Consider the following 21,028-nt stretch of genomic DNA (forward strand, 5'->3'; position numbering starts at 1 on the left):
CTTTTACAGTACAGCACTGTGAGCACTAGGCGCTGCATGTAGGGTAGATCTAGGAAGACACATAGATGTTGTCCCTAATAGCTTACACCCTGGATTGGTTCTTCTGTGTCCAGAGGAGGGACTAGGCCTGCCCTATGCTCTCCTCTGCAGCTGGTGCTGGTTGCCTTGAGACAGGAGCAAGGAGAGTCTGGGGCTTTCTATTATCTGCCTCCTGCAAGCACCACCAGCTTGTAGCACCTGTGATGGATTTCCTCGTTAGAAGTGATTGTCTTTCTGCACTCCACAGCTGATTTTAAGAACAGCCTCTTTTACGACACCTGCCTTAAGTGCAGCATTTCTGGTAAGCAGAGACCCAGGCCGCTCCTACTGAGGAACCTTTATTGAATAAAGAGAGGATGGATATTCTTATTACATGTTTAAAAAGTCAATATGCAGTTTAAGTGAATGCTGCTCGGGGACGGTTTATTTCTTTGACACATCGTTCAATCTAAGGGAAGTCTTCACCCTCCCGGGAAAGGTATCCACATGAGCAGGAAATGTCAGGAAATCTGCAGAGAAAAAACAATGATTAAATTAGTGAGAACAGAAAGCATGCTACGCTTACAACATATGGTCTAACTCAGGGTTTCTCAGCCCATGGGTTGGGCCCCCAAATTGGGTTGCCAGAATGTTTCGAAGGGGCACATGGCAGCTCCTGTGTCTCCTATCCCACAGGGCTGGCTGGGCTCGCCTCCCTGCTTCAGGCACTGCAACCTCTGGGGTCCCAGCGCCACTCAGGTTTGGCCCAGCTGTCATGACTATGGGAGTCCGAGTAGGCCAAATTTGAGTGAGAGGTACTGCAACCCCATGAGCCAGCTCACAACTCCACTCACACAAAGTTGGTTCAGTCAGGGGGGGCAGGGCCAAACCTGAGTGGTGCTGCAATCCCGGAGTTTGCAATGCCCAGAGCCAAGCCCAGTCAGGCCCACGGCACAGGAGCTGCCACTGTGGGATGAGTGCTGGGCAGGATCCACCTGAAACCACCTCAGGGCAGGATCATAACCAGGGCAGGGCGAGAGGGGCAGCTGCCCAGAGCGCAAAGCCTCAGGGGTGGCTCAGGCCAGCGATGCCAGGGAGGGCTTGATGGGGTCAATCCCATGCAGCGGGGCTCAGGGAGGGCACACCACTTCCACCCCCAATGAACCTCAATAGACCACCCAGGCTGTCTGGGTTGGAGAGGGGAGGTGCAACCAAAAAATCTGGGGAGGCACGTGACCGCCCCACACATCACCTCTGGTAGGGGGCGTAAATATGCTTGTTCACCCTGGGCACTAAAATGCCTAGTTACAACTCTGCCCCAGAACCTCCACCCTCAAAGTATTTACTGGGTTGTGACAGGCCATAAACATTTACAAATGGGCACTGAGCCCAAAAAGATTGAGAACTACTGGTCTAAATCAGCCTTCCCATGTGGAAAGCCATGGCCGAACACAAAGCTCTGCAGCCTTAACACTATGTGGATTTCACAAAGCGGTGGGGAGAAAGTGAATAGGGAAGTGTTATTTGCCCCTTCATATAACACAAGCACCAGGCGTCACCCAATGAAATTAATAGACAGCAAGTTTAAAACTAACATTTGGAAGTACCTCTTCACACAGCACATAGTCAACCTGTGGAACTCATTGCCAGGGGAGGTTGTGAAGGCTAAAAGGATAACTACGTTCAAAAAAAGAATTAAGTTCAGTTCATGGAGGATAGGTCCATCAATGGCCATTAGCCAAGATGGTCAGGGATGCAAGCCCATGCTCTGGGTGTCCCTAAGCCCCTGACTGCCAGAAGCTGGCACTAAAAAACCAGGGATGGATCACCCAGTAACTACCCTGATCTGTTCTCTGAAGCATCCGGCACCAGCCACTGTCAGATGACAGGATACTGGGCTAGACGGACCATTGGTCTGACCTAGTATGGCCATTCTTATGTTCCTGTGTTAGAACATACTTTGGGTTGGAGGATTCTTCCCACTGCCACCATTCCCCACGTAAACGAAGAAAAGATTGATCCTCCAATCCATGAGTGTCCCAATAGCTGTGAGGAGATCCTGAGGATTTGGGGACACCTTCGGATAGCCAAGGTGTTCTTGTGGAGGCCCATCTCCTCAGTACTCCCTGGGCCTCCCCATGCTTCATGGCAGCATGTCTCTCTCAGAGGATAACATCAGGGAAGGGCTCCATATGAAACCAGATGCCAGGCATGAGCAGGGATGCAACTACTTTGATTTAACCTCTCTCTCTCTCCAGCAGAATTTTTATTACTTGTTAAACACACAAAACATTCTCATTGCTGTACAGTGCCAAGTGGAGGACCTGCTCCAATGTTGACAGTCTAAGATGACAGGCAATATAATTCAGACCCAAAACGCGTCAGGACCAAATTATGCCTTTTGGGGGGAAAATCTCCAACACTGGCAGGTATAACCTTTGTGCCAAGAATGCTTCTGGCCCAAATTCATGGCGGACCAGTGACGGGACACAGGCAGGGCAGGTTTTGCTGATGTCATAAAAGTAGCGGAGTGCTACTGACCACAGTCTGAACACTAGCTAATGGAGGGTCAGGATATAGCCCTTAGGCAGGAAGCCATTTTCCCTTGCAAACACAGGGCACAGTGACAGCCAGACTTTCCCACACTTCCCTAGTGCTGTGTCCCAGTGGCTTGAATGGAGGGAGAGGGCTCCTTAACACTTCTTCTCCCACACATACACCAGCCCTGGATATTTATTTTTGAAATCTTATCCCGAGCCTAGTAGAATTTTAATAAAACAGTCACAGACATGATAAAGAAACAAAATAGTTCTTCCCTATCTTTCTAGTTCATAAATTAATCCTTCCCAGACGTCAAATCAAAGGACTATACATAGAAGAAATTCAAAACATTTTCCTCTGTATCTTCCTGTCTCAGCTAACAATGACCCTCCCTGTGGTGCATGGCGTGATGCTGCCATGCTGTGGACTGGATATTTGGATCACAGGGAGTCTCCCTGCCTGCTACAGTGACAGCTGCCATTTTAGTGTTTTGATTCACATGCAGAATCATACTGAATGAATGTGTCTCATGGAAACTTTTCTATCTGCCCTTTGCTGTTTTCCTTAGGCCTTGTCTACAGCTTGCACCAGTTTAGTTGAACAGGTTTAGTTAAATCATTGCAAATCCCTGTAGGGAACCTCTTATTTCAGTTTAAGAGTCGTTTATTTCCATTTGCCTTAAACCTGTTCCTAATCAGCTTGGGCCAAACTGCAATAAGTCTGGTTTAAACTGAAATAGGAGTGTCTATGGAGTCTTGTGCACCAGTTAACTAAATCAGTTTAAAATCACAGCTGAAGCTGCACCTAAAGTGGTGAAGCAACTTGGCATATAGACACCCACTGCATTCTCACAACTTATTCTTAGGGCCATAGTCTGCCACCAGCTATTATGCATAACTCCCATTCACTCAAGACGGAGTTCCGGAAGAAGAAGAATGGTGACAGGACTTGGGCCCAAATTGCTAACACTTTTAAAAAATCGAAATTGATTTCTTACGTGGGGTGATGCTTAATTTAAAAATGCAACAGGAGTTCTGCTAATAACAACACTTTACATTTACAAAGAAGTAAAGCGCTATGGAACTCGTATTAGCCCCATTTTACTGATACAGAAACTAAGGCACAGAGCAAGAAAGTGACTTGTCCAAAGTCACATAGCAAACAAGTGGCAGAGCAGAGAATAGCACCCCTGTCCCTTGATCCCCCCTGCAGTCTTATGCGCTAATCACTAGACGACACTCTTCTGGGTACCACATCCTAGATGGTGTACATTATACTGGCACGACTATAATTCTCCATGCTATGGGCTCAATCAGATGCTGAGCGTGCTCAGCTCTCTCTCAAGCCAGTCAGAGGCAAGGGTATGCAACACCTTTAAGCACCGAGCACTGCTCACAGCTCCCAAAATGGGGCCCATTTATACCAGTAAAGTGCATAGCTTGTTGTGTAGTGATATATCCACCTTGCATGATATATCCACCTCAGAGAACTCCTTGCGATATGGTTTTGCTCTTCCAGCTAAAGTACTTTCGTCCTGTAACATACTTAAACTATGTGAGAGATTTGGGTTTTCTTTAAAGTCTTAGATTTTTTTAAAGGCCAGAAGGGACCATTAGATCATGTAGCCTGACCTCATGTATAACACAGACTGGAGAATTTTCATGCAGTTACCCCTGTGTTGAGCCCAATTTAAACTTGTCTTCTGCTGCTCAGATCCCATAGGCACTGAGCATGGTATAAAAGCTTAGGTAGATACACAGCAGAAAGAGAATCTCTTAAAGGTCATGCACTGCAGTGTGACTTTTCTGGTGATCATTGTGTCAGTGCTAAAGGACTGAACCGCTTAGCGTACATGCATGTGCTGAAGTACCACAGGAAATATATTTGTTTGACTACAAGATAAGTGGTGATGAGCGAGATCACCCTTGAATCCAACTAGATCAGAACCAAAACATACTAATGAGCTATAACAGTATACTGCCCTCCTGCTGTTAGCACACACCGACTGAGCCACCTCTTCAGTCTTCCTTCTTCTCTGCTTCCTTTTTCAGCTTTGCCTCACGTTCTTTTCTCATTTTTTGTTCAATTTTTTTACTCTGGTATATTTTTACTCCAGCAAATGCCAAGCAAAGAATTAATGTTTTAGCTGCCAAAATGTACATCAGCAGTGGAAAATTCTCCAAAACCTGAAATATAAAACAATATAGTTCAACAGAGTTTCTACAACACTTGAGCAACTGGGACATTTAAAGCACATCTATGGCATACTATGCAACTTCCCTATGGAAGCTGCATGATTCAAGACTTTGTTCATGCTATGGCAATGCAGGGCATGCAGTCTTCCCATGGGAAATTTCAGGCCACGTGGATCAGAGTTCAGGTGCAGACTGCAAAATATTTCCCTTGATTCATCTCAATTTGCTTTGCCCGTATTCACACCTCCTTCTGTGTTTGCTCATCCGTGAATTAGTTTACCAGCAAGATGGTTTGCTTGAAGGGCAAATTTTAAGTGAATGTTGCAAGAGATGTGCAGAAAGCAAACTTTGAGTGGTAATTGTGAGGCTTCACCTGATTCCTACACTCGTCTCAGACATTAGGCATGATCAAAGTTGCTTTCCTGGGCAGTGCTGAAGATTTTTGGCCTTCCTAGAAGTTTATGTACTCAGTTTTGCCATTGATTTCAATGGAGTCAGGATTTCACCCCAGGTTTCTGAAGAATCATCTGCTGGAAAAGAGTGATTACAGTGGATGATAACTCTAGAACTATTAAATATCAAAACTCCTCCTGGCACCTAACAGCCCAAATGTGCTCCTGCTACATGGAGCCTGCTAGCCATGCTGATGACCGTCTTACCTGGACCTGACATCAGGTAGCTACAGAATAATATCAAAGATGAGCAAATCAGGCAATGGTAATACTGGCTCCAGACCAAGATCTTTATGTACTGGTTTGTTGCAATTGCAGGATGGAAACAAAACAGGAGTTGCACAAGGTATTCATGTACGAGACCAAAAGAGCCAGAGCTGAGCCAAGAATTGTAGCTTAGGAGCTGTAGGCCAATGTCTGACAAATCACAGACACCATCTTCCACTGTAATAAGGACACTGTCTTGGATGGTGACCAGACCCTACCAATACTGGGGGGTTGTGAGGGCTGTAATTGGCTCTTTTCCTTGTTCACTGACAGCCATAATCATGAAGGCATGTAGCAGTGGCTGCCAGGCTCTGTGTAACATTGATCTATAACGGTGATCTGTTGAGACAGTCATCCAGACATGGGGAGATGTGTATTCCTCTCTCAAGGGGGGACGGGGGGAGGGAGGAATGACTATGGTTTCTGTGAATACCTGTGCAGACATCGAAGTCCAAAAAGGGAGTTCTGTGTATTGAAAAAAAGTATCTCATCCATTCAGGGCACAGAAATACATCATGCGACTGGGTGCAGAGATTAGATAACCCTGAGTTCATTCCATCTCTGGCCCACACAGAGCTCCAGGGAGGGGCCATAAAAGCAGCTGATCCAGAAACAGGAAGTTGTAGGTTCCCTGGGATAAGGCTGTTTTTGTTGCCCAGGGGTGGATAATAAATGCTGATCTGTGGAATCCCCGTGTTTCATACTGATTTTTTTTTTTTTTTGGTTAACTGCTTTTCTGTGAGTAAAATACAGAGTTCTGAATGAAAAAAAAATCCAACTGGCTCATCCCCCATTTTTATGTTGAGTTGCTTCCCCAGGTAGCAGTGACATCTGTGTCTAGCCAAAAGAGCTCAGACATTTCATAATGAATATTTCACAATGTGCTGCTTGTGAATAAACTTCAGGCCACACATCAGTCACAAAAGCGATCTGGCCAATCATTCTGAGTAATGGCTGAATCTGAGAAAACAGATCTGCTTGCAGACAATTTGCACTCAGAAAAACTTGCAGAATAAACTATTCGTTATTTAGTCTTAACCAAGCTCTAGGCACCATCACAAGTCAATGAGGTGATAAATATCCATTACAGTGTGGTGTGGAGGGTTCCCTGGGGCCCTGCCTACACTAGAATGGTTGTTAGCTATGGGTGCTGAACTTAATTGCAAGTGCAGACAAAAGAAAACTATGTTCCGCACCCTTTTAGTGAAACTACCCATGTTCTCAGTAAATGGATTGTTTTTCTAATGTAAGCAGGGCATAGGTGGGTGGGAGGATGTCTGCTCGATTCAGGATAGAAGATATTTGATAATGTCTCTGATATTGACCAATATTAAATTCTTCAGAGGAAACCAAACCAAGGCCAGGATCCTGCAAAGATTACACACAGGCTCAGCTTTAAGCACACACATAAATATGGGAGTATGGGGCAAGCAAACAGAATTGAGTAGAAAAATTTAAGTCCCAGCTGACCTATTGCCTAGCCAATGCTAATCAGGAGTGACTGGCAGGCATCAATGCAGGGGTAGGTTTTAAGGAGGGATTTAAAAGAGGATAAGTTACAGCTTTACAAATGTAGATGAGGAGAATCCAAGCCAAATAAAACTATAAGATTTAGCTGCTTTCCTCCACTCACCCCATGTTACTCAAGCGAAGATAAGAATAGAGGGTAAATGACAACTCTCTGGCAGCTCATTGTTCCTGAAAGAACAGAGCACTGTACACCTGCTAAGGGGGGTTAGGGTGCCCTTATGCATATCTCTAGGTGTACTAGCAGAGCCAATATTCTCATATGCCCCAAATGCCAGTTGGCTATAACCTCAGGTGACTTCTTACCAATAAGCTGCTCGTGGCTTTAATTAAAACCTGCCACAACTCAAGAAAGTCACTGCGTCTGGTGTGCTGCTTGCTAAGTGGTATATCTATACCAGGGATACCGTGCAGCAACATGGGGATGAGTGGTATAGACAACACAGCAACTGTGCTACAGCACAGCCATGAAAGGGGCACTAGACAGAAAGTAAGATAAGCAGAGCCAAATGCCATGTGGAGTGTGTGTATGGAGAAGCAAGACAGAGTCTGCCTATAGTACTCTGAGGCCCACAGCAAAGTCCTTATTCATATGCACACAGCAAAGTCAACTTGCAAGGCACTGAATATATATATAGTAGGAAATATAATATTAAGTCTCCAGATTCCATGGGGAGAGAGCTGTCGTTAAATCCCCTTAAACGTGAACATGGCGTTTATTCCAACCAAAGACACACACTCCGACACAAAATTCCCAACTCTAGCTTAACACACTCCTCTTTAACACCACCACCCCTGTCCGCCCCAGGCTTTAACAACAAAAGTCTCCTCACCCTCCAATTAAATTCCACCATCTTGGATCTCTGATGATATCACGGATCACACCACAGTCTAAGCCCAGCAACGTTTATCAGATTTATAAGAAACTGGTGGAGGCGGATTCATCTGAGGAAATAAAAAGAAAGAAAGAAATGAGCCAATTTGTCTGCATTTGACATGTCCTAGCTGCGGGGCTCTGACAAGCACACCAAGCCTACTGCTATGATACTCTCGGAACATTCAGTAACCACCTCGCAGGGAGCGGATTATTTTGTAGCTGGCTGAGTGACAGGTACAATGGCCATTGGGAGCCTTACACAGAGCTGAAGGTTGACAGTCCTGGAACAAGTGTCATTTGTTTGTATGGAGGGGGCCCACCCCTTCCAGACGCAGCTGTTCAACTATAAATGCAACGCTGGCTGCTTTAATAAGCATGACATGTGTGCAAATGAAGTATCCCCATGAGATGTTTTAGGAAAACAAGCCCACCAAAACCAAGGCTGCGGTTTTAATCCCACCAGCCCTGCTCAGAGCTTGAATCCCCACTGCTACGATTGCTCTTGTCTTTAGTATCATCTGGGGGAAGTGAAAATATGCTTCTGGATTTTGAAAAAAACACTATACGTAAGTCCTCCTCTGACAAACACAATAGAACAGCTGAAAGTGATCCCCTAGGGCGCTTGCTGTTGCTGCTGGCACTGAGATCTCCAGCTGAGGAATGCTTGAGGAACCTAAAGTGGCCATAAGGCAGCTGCACACGGATGAGATTCTGCATTTTGGTTTTCACCTCTGCTTATCCAGCGGTTTCAGAACATCAGACACATGGGTTCCACTTTAAATAGATTTCCCTGCACATGCTCTACCTGTCCCTGAGCTGTTTCCCTATGTGTGCCCAATGTTTGTATAGACGCTCCCCGGGTTGCGCAAACCCAACTTACGGAAATCCGGACTTATGGAAAAAGTTCTGTATGTACTTTTTTTTTTTTTTTTTTTTTTTTTTGCGTAATTGCACTGCTCTACAGCCAAAATGCTTCTGAAATAAATGTAGTCAAACTTTACTAATTCTGGGTCACTGAGAACGAAAATGATGCTTAAAATTGTTGATTGGCTCTAGTTTTCAAGATATGCTATTGGGTCAGTATATACAACCCTTGACTTGGGAATGGCGGAGGATAAGTGAGTTATAAAGGGAAGGGATCTCAATTTAAACCAGAAATGACTAAAATACAGCTTTGACTGGATCTATGAATAAATCTATGACTGGGTTTGGACAGTACTTGCTTTTTAGGCAAAACAATGAATGATGCAATCTGAAGCTGGTATTGCGTCATACATGATATGAATTGCATCATGTTATTCCTAGAAGTCATGGATGATGCAATCATAACGAAGCTTACATCACTCTGCTGAACAAATTGCCCTATATCAGCTCTAGAAATCATACAGTGTCGTGCTCTATTATTTGTCAGTGTTTGATTTTGCAAAGGGACACATTTCTGTTTAGCCAAAGTGAGCAGAGATGCCTCGTACTTGTGTGAACAGTGCAGATAACTTGTGCTATGTTTGTGGTGAAGTGACTTTTGCCTCACAAAAGCGCAGTATAACCACTATGGTTAAGAAAGCCTATCACCTTTATTTTGGCTGCAAAATTGGAGATCAGGACAAGAGGTGGGCCCCACACATATGCTGCAACACTTGTGCAACAAATCTTCGCCAGTGGTTGAACAGGAAAAGGAAATCTATGCCTTTTGCAGTGCCAATGATTTGGAGAGAACCAACAGATCATACCAGCAATTGTTACTTCTGCATGGTGCCTCCAGTTGGGAAAGGTGTGTCAAAGAAGAAAAAGTGGACTGTGCATTATCCAAACATTCCATCAGCTATACGCCCAGTACCCCACGGAGAAGGACTGCCGGTTCCTGATGCACCAGAATCATTCTCACTTGAGTCAGACGAGGAAGAGGAAGAGGATGAAACTTCTGGTCCTGAACCATCAATGTCACAGGACCCACATTTTCTCCCATCCTCCTCCTCTGAATCACACCTCATAACACAAGGTGAACTGAATGACCCTGTCAGGGATTTGGAACTACCCAAGAGTAAGGCAGAGCTGTTGGGCTCCAGACTACAGCAGTGGAATCTCCTGGCAGGTGATGTTAGGGTTTCCATGTTCCGTGACTGTCAAAAGGATCTTGTCCCATTCTTCTTCATGGAAGCTGATCTTGTAGCCTGCAACAACATTGATGGTGTGATGGCAGCCCTCAACATCGTTCACGATCCAGATGAGTGGAGACTGTTCATTGATTCAGCGAAGACGAGTCTTAAAGCTGTTTTACTGCATAATGGCAATGTTTTGCCATCAATTCCAGTTGGTCATGCAGTCCAGATGAAGGAAACCTATGACAACATGAAACAACTTTTGAGGTGCATAAACTATGACCAACATCAGTGGCAGCTTTGTGGCAATTTGAAGGTTGTTGCTCTCTTGCTTGGTCTGCAGACTGGATACACAAAGTACTGCTGTTTTCTCTGCGAATGGGATAGTCGTGCAAGAGATTCCCACTACATCAAGAAAGATTGGCCACTCCATTGGAGCCTAGGAGGAAAAGTGTTCAGCATCCATCACTTGTTGAACAAGGAAGATTTTGTTACTACCCTTACACATCAAGCTGGGTCTGATGAAGAACTTTGTCAAGGCCATTGACAAAACACAAGCAGCTTTCAAGTACCTCCGTGGAAAATTTCCAAGGTTAAGTGAAGCTAAGATAAAGGAAGGTGTCTTTGTTGGTCCTCAGATTCGTGAACTTCTCCGAGATGATGCATTTGACCATGCACTGCGTGGCAAGGAAAAGACGGCATGGAAAGCCTTCCAGTTAGTGGCAATAAATTTTCTCGGAAACAACAAGGCAGACAACTACAGGTTGTTGGTGGAAAACCTCCTCAAGGCATACAAAAGCCTTGGTTGCAACATGTCACTAAAGACACATTTTTTGCACTCTCATCTAGATTTTTTTCCACCGAACTGCGGAGCAGTGAGCGACGAGCACGGCGAGCGATTTCACCAGGACATTGCAACAATGGAGAAACGCTATCAGGGCAAATGGAGCCCATCAATGCTTGCAGACTATTGCTGGACAGTGACAAGAGATGCTCCATTTAATGAATACAAGAGACAAGCCAAGAAGCGCCGAGTAGACACTGAATAGGACTAAACTATGTACATAATAGTTTTTTGCCTTTTGTTTCATAATAAATTTTATTTATATAACCCTTTTGCTGATTTTGAAAGTGTTACATAAACAGGGCAGATGAAATATTATCATGTAAAGCAACCATAAACACATGAAAAGACCTAGGTTTACAATTTATGATTAAAACTCTACTATCTACACAATATACATAGACATAAAATGTAAAAACTTAAATATCTTAGAAACAGTAGCCAATCAGTTGTTTTAATTGTCATATTTGAATTCAGCACATCAAAATACATAATAAATAGCACATTTTATCTCTGAAGCAGACGACTTCTCAAAAATTGTAGACCAGTGTTGTCGGAGATACGTTACCAACTTACGCAAAACTCGACTTACACAAGGCATTCCGGAACGGAACGCTTGCGTAAGTCAGGGAGCTTCTGTATAACAACAGATTCACTGTGTGATCTGCAGAATGGGGACCACTTCTTAGCCACTTGCAGAGCTATACAAACAATAACAATAAGCCCACCATGGCTGCCTTTCTGATCCTCCTCTGACTAAGATAGAGGAGTCAAGTCTTAAGGCTCTTGCCGTGCTTAACTACCTCACCATGGGCAGGGAGCTGCGTGCCCATGAGACAGACTCCTACCTCCTGCCATCTCTCCTACGTACAGTATCAGCTTTACTCACTGTTGTGAACTGGTTTGAAGCCACCTTTATATATCAGTGTTGCATACGCACTCTCTGATGTCCCCAACCTCCAGTGGCCCCACTTAATCCTGCTTCCCCATCTTGACCCAGGCCTGGTCAATCTTGGCAGAAGAAAGAAGCCTGGATGTGTATGTATGAAAGGCAGGACTGACTGCTTTATACTTTAAAAGAAACGTATTAGCATTGACATCACTGGTTTAAAAACAAAAAAGCTCACACATTGTACTCTCAAGGTTATGCTATCTTAAAGGGAGGCAGGCAAATAAACAATCGAAGTTTCATATTTGCTTTTTCAAAGGCAGATAAGGCAAAGATAGGAGTTTAAAAACATCTACACTCAGCTGTTATTTGTTCCCCTGAAAATATAAATACAAGGGTCATGGAAAGGGGACCCAGCTCAGTTTAAAGGAAGTCACCTTCACTCGCAGTCAGGACTTCCAAGGAGATCTTGTGGTTACGTCACATGAGCGCCTGAGCACCTGCTCTCTACTCGAGCATTGCCACAGACTTCCAGGACTCAATTCACCACTGACTTTCACGTCGCATAGTCATTTACACCTGTGCAAATGCACGTAAAATGACCACCACCATAGTAGCACCTCACAATCTTTACCATGTTTATCCTCACAACACCTCTGTAAGCAGAGCAGTGCCATTATCCCCATTTTATGGATGGGGAAACTGAGGCACAATGAATCAAAGTGGAGAGCAGGGAAGTGAACCCAGGGCTCTCAAGGCCTAGGCTGCTGTTTTAACCACTGGACCATCCTTCCTCTCTTCCTCTCCTCCCAAACCATAATCCTCCACTCACTCAGTCTCGCATCAACTGTGCACAGCTCTAAATGACTAGATGAGGTGCAAGGTAGTGGGGAATGAGGCCTCTTATGTGATGTTGGCTGGGAAACTCCTGTGGCCTACTGATAGCTTTGTTTACTCAGCAGTGTAATGGGGCTCATAATACTGTTCTACCTGGCAAGGGTGTTGTGAGGCTTAATTAATGTGTATAAAGCGCTATGAGACGAAAGGCACCACACAAGGGCAAAATAGAATTTATTTGATTGCACCTACAGTAAGGTGATGGCAGACTATAACCTGTGCTAAAAGAATGTGTATCCTCCTTCCATTTGGACAGAAACCATGTTTTCTTCTTCAGACCATCTCTCCCCATCTTGCTGATCTCGCTAGCTTCCCCTCGTTCACATATTTAAAGAGACCATCGATACATTTTACAGCATGCTATTGGGCAGAGAAACAATCACAGGGCTTGACTTGTTGATGCTACACTGTGTGTCAGGCTGGGCTCTCTTAGAGTGGGACCAAGATACCCCAACATGGCTCTCCAAACCCAGACAAAAAGCCGGTGTGTGACACGGCGGGAGAGGAACTGAACCTGGACTGCCACTGCCACAATTCCTCAAAACTCCAACAGCGCATGTGATCATGGGCCCAGGTTTGTATAATTTGTGGTGGTGCCCAGAACGGGTCCAAGCAGAGCTGTCCCGTCCATAGGACGGACCGGGGCAACCAACCTGGGGACCGCGCTTTGGGGAGCCCCACATTTCAAGGGGACGCAGAGTCCAGGGAGACCTGGGGAGTTAGCAGGGGGCCTGGTGCAGGCAGCAGCGAGTGACCTGGCCCCAGCCCGCACCCTGGACCCCGCATCCCCCTGAAGCACAGGGCCCCCCAAAGCACGGGAAGCCCAAACATTGGTGGAGTTGGGCCCACGTTCCTAAATATTGGTGGAGCACGGGCACCACTGGTCCATATAACTCGCTGCCTATCCATGTGATACAGGATGAAATCGTTCAGGGCCAGTCGGATCCAGATACTTTTATAGCTCAAACAGAACGGCCCAGATTCTACTCTAGGCTACGCTGGCATAAGTCAAAAGTTGCTCAGTTGAGGCCAGTGGAGTTACTCTGGGTTCAAACCAGTGTAGTTGAGAGCAGTCAGTTAAATGAATAACAGAAATAGACAGTACCGCTGAGATCTTCATACCTGGAGTTGTAGAGAGCAGATGTATTAACAGCCTCTCCGACAGACCCTCACATACTCCATACTCTGGAAATTAAACATGGAGCAAAGGGAAATTTAAAGGGACAGATTTAAAATCATATTACAAATGCCTGCAGCATCTCAGATTGTTAACCCCGGGGTCCCAGCACACCATTTTAGTCACATGCCAGACTGCTTGTAGATCAGAGGGGTTTCTGCAATGCCGCCGCCACCGCTGCACTCACTACCAGCCACCGCTGCACTCACTACCAGCCCAATCACCATACTGCTGCGGCTACTTCCACCTGCGTGCCTCCCTCTTAACACCACCAATGTCCATCACTTCCCACTTGCCTTGCACCCCTCAGCACCCTGCCTGGCTTTCCTGCTGCCAGTTACCAGCTTCCCACCACTCCCCAGTGCTTGTCCCCTACCCGTCCACTGCTTGATTGTGCTGCCTTCCCCTGCCATTGTTACTTGGGCCCTGCTACCTCTGCTCCCCCTCAACTCTTCACCCCCAAACAAGTCACTTCCCAATGGAAGTCCTCTCCCAGCTGTCACCGACACTGTACCTGAATTGCACACACAGCTCAGGAAACGGAAGTAATTTTTTCAACACAGTAATTTTCACTCTCTTTCTGCTATTCATTTACTTCACTCAGCTGAGACAGAGAAACTAAACATAAGTGAAATTGACTAGCCCATAGCCAACTTCATTTTCAGGTTCTCATACCCAAGAACTCTGCGTCAGTGCTTGGGTTGCAGTACTGCAGGGGATGGTCACATACAGTCAAATATGTTTTCACTGAATTTTAAAATCATATCAAACCATTTTAATGAGCTGGGGTGGGGTTCCTTACAAAATGTGGGGCTCAAAATGTCCAACAAGTGTCCAATAAAGTTGCTGAGATGGATTGGGGAAATGGACATATCCCAGAAAAAGATAGGGAGCCCAATTTTGAACTGCCTTGCACGTGTGTGTAAGGTGTTTCAATTCTGATCTGACAGCAATGCCAACACAAGATGCAAACCAACAGGGAATCAGGCCCAGAAACGTAACTTTACCTGAAACTCACTTTGTTTAAGGTTTGCATTTTGTGCTGAAGGTCCAGCTCTTACAGAAACCCCTAGGTCACGGATTCATTTTAAAAATAAGACCTTCCCAAAGAAAACAGATTGACACAGTACCTTGCAGCAGGCAGCCATTACACACAGAGGGGAAGTGGAAACAAACTACAAATACCAGAAGCCTTACAGCTGGCAAACTACAGCTCCCAGCATGCCACAGCCATATCTGGCTGTTAACCCTTTTTTGCACTATACCTCCATAAAACAAACGTGCACAGTGCACATTCGGGCACATTTAACGCCATGTATATTATTAACAGTGATAATGTGGAATTTGTCCTTTTAGAATGACACCTGGTAGAACACGTGGAGAGCTTGTTCTACAGGTGTTGAAAAGAATAGAAATCCCGAGTTAAAGTACCCACAACATCCCACATTCATATGTGCCTATGCACCATGCTTTTGACATGAATCTATGCTGGCTGACCTTTAAACCCTATACACTATGGCAGTTTGACCATTACCTGCAGACAATCTTAACTAAGATCTGCTTTGGAATTAGCCTGTACCTGGTAGTTCAGGTTGAAGTTCTACACCCATCTCATCACCTTATCTGTCCCTGAAAAACAAGACAAGGAATCCCTCTCCTCGCCCAAAATATTTGATCTAGATTCTTCTATGGTCCCCATAACTTTTATGTCTGAGCACCTCTTATTCATTAATGGACATCATACTTACAAACACCCCTCTGAGGTAGGGAAGTGCTATTCCCACTTTATAAGTGGGGAACTGAAGCATAGGACAGATTAATTTGCCCAAGTTCACGAAAGAAGACTGTGGGTGTGCCAGTGGTGGATTAATGATTTTGCCGCCCCTAGGCCCTGAAATAATTGCCACACCTTGCCCCATATGAACTTGTTTTAGTTTTTTTACAAATTCTCGCGAGTATGTTTACTAAATGGCGTCACGCCGTCATTGGTGGCAATCATAGGCTCTGCACCCACCGGCAGCTTCCCGCTCCCCCCTCCCCCCAGCTCACCTCCGCTCTGCCTCCTCCCCTGAGCGCGCCGCGTCCCCGTTTCTCCTCCCCTGAGCGCGCCGCGTCCCCGTATCTCCCAGCGCTTGGCTTCGCGAAACAGCTGTTTCGTGGCGGCAAGCGCTGGGAGGGAGGGGGGAGGAGGGGAAACACAGCTCGCTCTGGGAAGAGGTGGGGCCGGGGCGGGGATTTGGAGAAGGAGTCCAATAGGGGCAAGGAGGGGGTGGAGTTGAGGTGGGGACTTTGGGGAAGGGGTTGGAATGGGGGCAGGGCAGGGACAAGCACCCACCGGCGCCGGGAAAAGTTGGCGCCTATGTGTGGTAAAATCACTGATGCTGCGATTACAAAAATGCTGCTATTATAAATTTGCCGTCCCTGCAAATTTGCCACCCTAGGCCTAGGCCTTGTTAGCCTAGGCGATACTATGCCACTGGGGTGAGCAGGGAACAGAACCAAGTTGCCTGAATCCTAGTCTAGTGTACTAACTGCTAGCTCATCTCTCCTAGCCTTGGGCCAATGGGAGCCAGAGAGAGCCACCCAAAAATGCACTACCTGTTTTCTTTTCTAACCAGGTTCTAAGATACCATGACAAGGAACATAGGAAACCAGGAAATGTGGGCAGTTTGCTTCTTTTTAAAGAATGTTTTTAAAGAATTGCTCTGATACAATGTTATACATGTTATTGGTTTAGGTAGATGGGGGCCAGATGCTTAGCAAGTGTAAATGGGCACAACTCCATTGAAGTCAATACAGCTGAGAAGCAATAAAGCTGAAGTCACCTTACAGCAGCGGAGGATCTGACCTAGATAGTGTATTTGTCCCTCCACGTTTGAAGAGTTCATGCAACGTCTGTGCAAGACAGATAATCTCCATAGTTTCAGTGGCCAACCTAAATGAGTTACACACAAAAAAACAGCAACACTCATTCGGTTTGAAAAGCAAATAGTGTTGGTTTGCCATGTAGACCTACATGACATATTATGTCTTATTTATATTTATATATTATTATTTTCAAACCATGATTTTCAACCTGACAGCATTCCTTTAATAGCACAAGTATTGTCTTTCTAGTTCACCTCTGCTGGACGCCGATGTATTTTTGTTACTCCAAACACACACAGCTGCTCTCTGTAAAATAGCAGCTAAATGGAAACAGAAGGCCTTATGCAAAGTAACCTGGATAGCAATAGAACAGAACTTTTTAGTGATGGAAAAATTAATGCCTAAACTGTTAATTTCTCAGGAGATTTTCATGTCCTGTGGTTATCCTTTTCCATGTGTGTGCAATGAAGCCATGCTCAGCTCACAGACCAAAGCACTGGCAAAAGTTTAGGGACAAATTCTGCTCACAGTCTCACCTATGTATATCACTGAAGTACATGAAGCTACTGTGGCTTTACACTGGTGTGCCTGAGCAGAATTTGGTCCTAACTATTTTGCGTCTTAGTGTCACAGGCCATAGTAAGTGTCAGAGAGGTAGCCGTGTTAGTCTGGATCTGTAAAAAGCAACAGAGAGTCCTGTGGCACCTTTAAGACTAACAGATGTATTGGAGCATAAGCTTTCGTGGGTGAATGCCCACTTCGTCGGATGCATGTGATGAAGTGGGCATTCACCCACGAAAGCTCATGCTCCAATACGTCTGTTAGTCTATAAGGTGCCACAGGACTCTCTGTTGCTTAGGCCATAGTAAGGGGGGCATGTTGCTGCACCACCCCAGGATTAGTGCAGAGAATGAATTGTGGGGCCGGGCGCCTCAATCCCCTCCTTGCTCCAAAGGGTAGTCATTTGCTTCTAGCTTTTACCAGCAATAAATTATTATCCCCAACCTGGTGCCTCAGCTCCTCTCACTTCCCACTGCCAACTTGGGGTGGGGAGAAAGAAACAGGCATGCAGTGCCCCATATCCCTGGTCACCCACACCCAATGACCACGTAGCCTATAGCCCAGGTAGTGAAGAGCATTCTGACCCTCCTGCCCAGGTGTGTGGTCTGGGTCAGAGCCTAGCCCTTTAGAAATCACAGACTATTTTTTTACATATTACTAACATGATGGAATGTATTGATCCAATGTTTGTTGCCAGGAAAATCCTGGTGAAGCTTCAGGCTGCATAATTTATTTAGAGGAGGGTGTGAAGGGAGCACTTTAAAGCCCAGATTCTCAAATGTATTTAGCTAAATGTCTTTGAGGATCTGAGTCTAAGTCCCTCACTATGACCATGTTATGTTCAGCACTGAAACCTTCTGTGAAATAAAGCTCTACCATCCAGTCCATTAAAAACCATGTTTCAGAGTGACTTTAAATGGAGTCTTGCCCATGCCCTGCACTTCCCTGAGGTATTACATCTTGGGATTAGGGTGACCAGATGTCACGATTTTATAGGGACAGTCCTGATTTTTGGCACTTTTTCTTATATAGGCTCCTATTACCCCCCACCCCCGTCCCGATTTTTCACACTTGCTGTCTGGTCACCCTACTTGGGATATATGTTATGATGGTGAATTTGGAACTGCTCTGTAGTAATTTACGAATACTGTATGCTGGCTTGGTTACTGATATGTTTATTATATGACTATCCTGGGTTAACAGGGCTGCCAGGAAGAACAAGCAGGCAGGGAAACAGTGGTCACCCCTGCCATGTAAATGTTGTTAAGAGATAATGGCTAAACTATCAGCTGTGAAGGCTGGACCTCCTGGTTCCAACTTACAAAACTGGGCAGGGTCAAAGCCATGAAACACAGGATATAAAAAGGACCATAGACATTTTTAAAGGGTCAAGAGAGGGGGGGGCCAGACAAAGCTGCAGGCACCCACTGGGGTGTCCGAAGAAGTTAGGCCTGACTAGTTCACCATCAGGACAGTGTAAGATTTTAGGACGGACAGACATGCGTGAAAACTGTTGTTTTAAAATCCTTTTTTCTCTAAATGCATTGTTCCTACTAAATGCATTGTTGTGTACTTTTCAGAAGGCTGTTTTGTCACTGACTCCCCTGGGTAACAAACTCGCAAAGGGAAGACCTGTAGGTGCTGAAACTAATTAAGTATGGATGCCTAACTTGAGACACCTAGGGACTGAGTTTTCAAATTACTTAGCATTCTGTAGCACTTTATATGTTCAAAGCAGAGCTCCCCTTGACTTCAGGTGCAGCTGTGAGCATTCTGCACATCTGTCCTCAGGGTTTCAAGCCTGGCAGCCAAAAATGAGGAACACACATTTAATTCCCACTTGTGAAAAGTTTGGTTTAAGTAGCCCAGCATGAGGGACGGGCCCTGCTGCACATAAATTCACTACACAACCCTAATGCATCCCAGAACAGGTCCAGCCAGTGCACTGAATGAAGCAGGGGTCATGTGTTAAAATAGTATGTGATCATGTAATTAAAGACTGTATCATAACACATACACACTTGGGGCTGAATTAATGTTGCTCAGGCAACCTGAATTCTGTTATTTCCTAACTTTTGGGTGTTTGTCTTTGCAGCCTTCACATTCTTTTCATGTACTATTTTTAATGTATTTTCCTATTTTTTGACAAAACAAATTGAGGAACCAGAAATCCCATCATGGTAGAACCATATTGACCCTCCCATGGCTCATCAGCAGGGTTGGGACTTTTAAATCCACAGAACAGACCTCGACCACTTGAGCTAATGGAATAACTGGTAGCAGTAATAGGCTGTTATAGTCTGTGTGGTCCAGCCATTAGCGGGATAGCTATTTGCTGATGGAATAGAACCCAGGAGTCCAGAGTCTCTACATTTCTCTGCCAAGTTCTGGAGGGCAATGTGTTCTAGTGATTACAGACCCAGATTTGTGCCTGTGCCTTCAGCCTGTTTCTGTCCCTCTCCGCTCCTATCCATCCCAACACCACCCTATCTCCCTCTCTCATCCACACCCCCACCCCAGTTCCTGCCCTTCTCCTATCCACCCCCTGGCTCCAGGTCCTCATTCCAGCTCTTGCCTCCTCCCTGTCTGCTCCTATCCATCTGCACCCAGCTCCTATCCCCTTTCCCTATGTGCCTTAATGATAGGTGATGCTACCAGCTCGGCCTATAGTTATTGTTTGAGCACCAGCCTGGTGGTGATTTACTAACATAGGAGAAGACGTAGTCTCTGCCTCCAGAAACCTGTTCCCATTGAGCAGAAACTCACCCACTCATCCCCTCCCATGCAGGAAGAAAACCTAAAAAGTGCACCTGGGTGGCTGGCAGGAGTAAGGTCCAATGCTTGGGATCCTTACACCACTCCATATGTGAACGCGCACGGACACACACACAGGACCTCGCTGGTTCTCAGGGTCCTGACTGCCACATACACCATTGAAAAGTGGGTATAACCCAGGTCTCCCAGCTCCCAGCCTTCTCCACTGGACAATAAAAGAGAGGAGGGATTAAGTAAGACAACTAACTAAGGAAAAATGTGTTATACATTTTAGAGAGCACCAGACTTTGTGAGAAAGATTTGGTTCTCCGAAGACTTCAGACACAAAGGTGGGTGGTGCCCAGTGCAGATAACCAGCAGGTGGTTAAAGGATGAGGTTAGAGTTCTGTAGCTTTAAAACTGGATTCTTTGAGGTATTGTATTTTAAATGTTTGTCTCAGATATGGAAGAATATCAAATTGATAATAGGAATTTGCATTGTAAAATCAGTGTTATTCATGTTGAATGGATGGAGGGATAAGATATCTCCTATGGCTAGCACCATAAAATATTGTTCAGACAGTTTACGTGTAGATTTATTTTACAAGATTTTATTATATTATAAGAGATGAGCTCCAGCTGTCCTGTTTGGATCATGATCCGGATTTTGAGCACCTTGAAGTTCACATGTCTTCAGATCTAGGGATTTGGTTTTGTCCGTTATTTCGATTTGGGATATTCAGAGTCAGATCCACATCCAGATTTTAAATCTGCCCATAGTTTGGGGGCAATTTTTGTTAGGTGTTTTCATGCCTCTCTAGTGTCAAGCAGAATAGAAAATCAAAATAAAGTATGAATATTTCTCTTTCTCGGATGGCTGACTAAGTAGCCTCACCCAAAAATCTCACAGTGAAGCAGTAGATTTAATTTCTCTGGAACGATCTATATCTAGACACCTCTGGCTATTTATCAGACAATGTGATGGCAATTCAGAATCCTAGTGAAAACATTACATTACATACATGGCTTTATGGTGTGTTCACTGGTGCTATCTCCAAGAAA

At 45.2% G+C, this 21,028-nt stretch overlaps 1 protein-coding gene across 4 annotated transcripts; it reads right to left on the minus strand.

Annotated features, from left to right (window-relative positions):
- Nucleotides 1-361: 361 nt before the first annotated feature.
- Nucleotides 362-14,959, minus strand: SMIM11A (small integral membrane protein 11A). 4 transcript variants are annotated; one of them, XR_002907937.3, is made up of 5 exons: nucleotides 14,914-14,959; nucleotides 13,729-13,791; nucleotides 7,834-7,945; nucleotides 4,517-4,745; nucleotides 362-548 (listed from the first exon to the last, which is right to left on the minus strand). XR_002907937.3 is itself a non-coding variant. In XM_024197060.3 (5 exons), exons 3-4 carry the CDS (start codon nucleotides 7,852-7,854, stop codon nucleotides 4,578-4,580), a joined length of 189 nt encoding a protein of 62 aa, XP_024052828.1. In that variant the 5' UTR covers nucleotides 7,855-7,945; nucleotides 13,729-13,791; nucleotides 14,914-14,959; the 3' UTR covers nucleotides 362-548; nucleotides 4,562-4,577. The 4 variants fall into 4 exon arrangements, 3 of the variants coding, with proteins under 3 accessions (XP_024052828.1, XP_024052829.1, XP_029767506.1); XM_024197060.3 differs by having other exon boundaries at nucleotides 4,562-4,745; XM_024197061.3 differs by having other exon boundaries at nucleotides 4,541-4,745.
- Between the last annotated feature and the right edge of the window lie 6,069 nt (nucleotides 14,960-21,028).

This window comes from Terrapene carolina, unplaced genomic scaffold, assembly GCF_002925995.2.
Source record: "Terrapene carolina triunguis isolate 2854851 unplaced genomic scaffold, T_m_triunguis-2.0 Scaffold31, whole genome shotgun sequence".
Classification (NCBI taxonomy): Eukaryota; Metazoa; Chordata; order Testudines; family Emydidae; genus Terrapene; species Terrapene triunguis.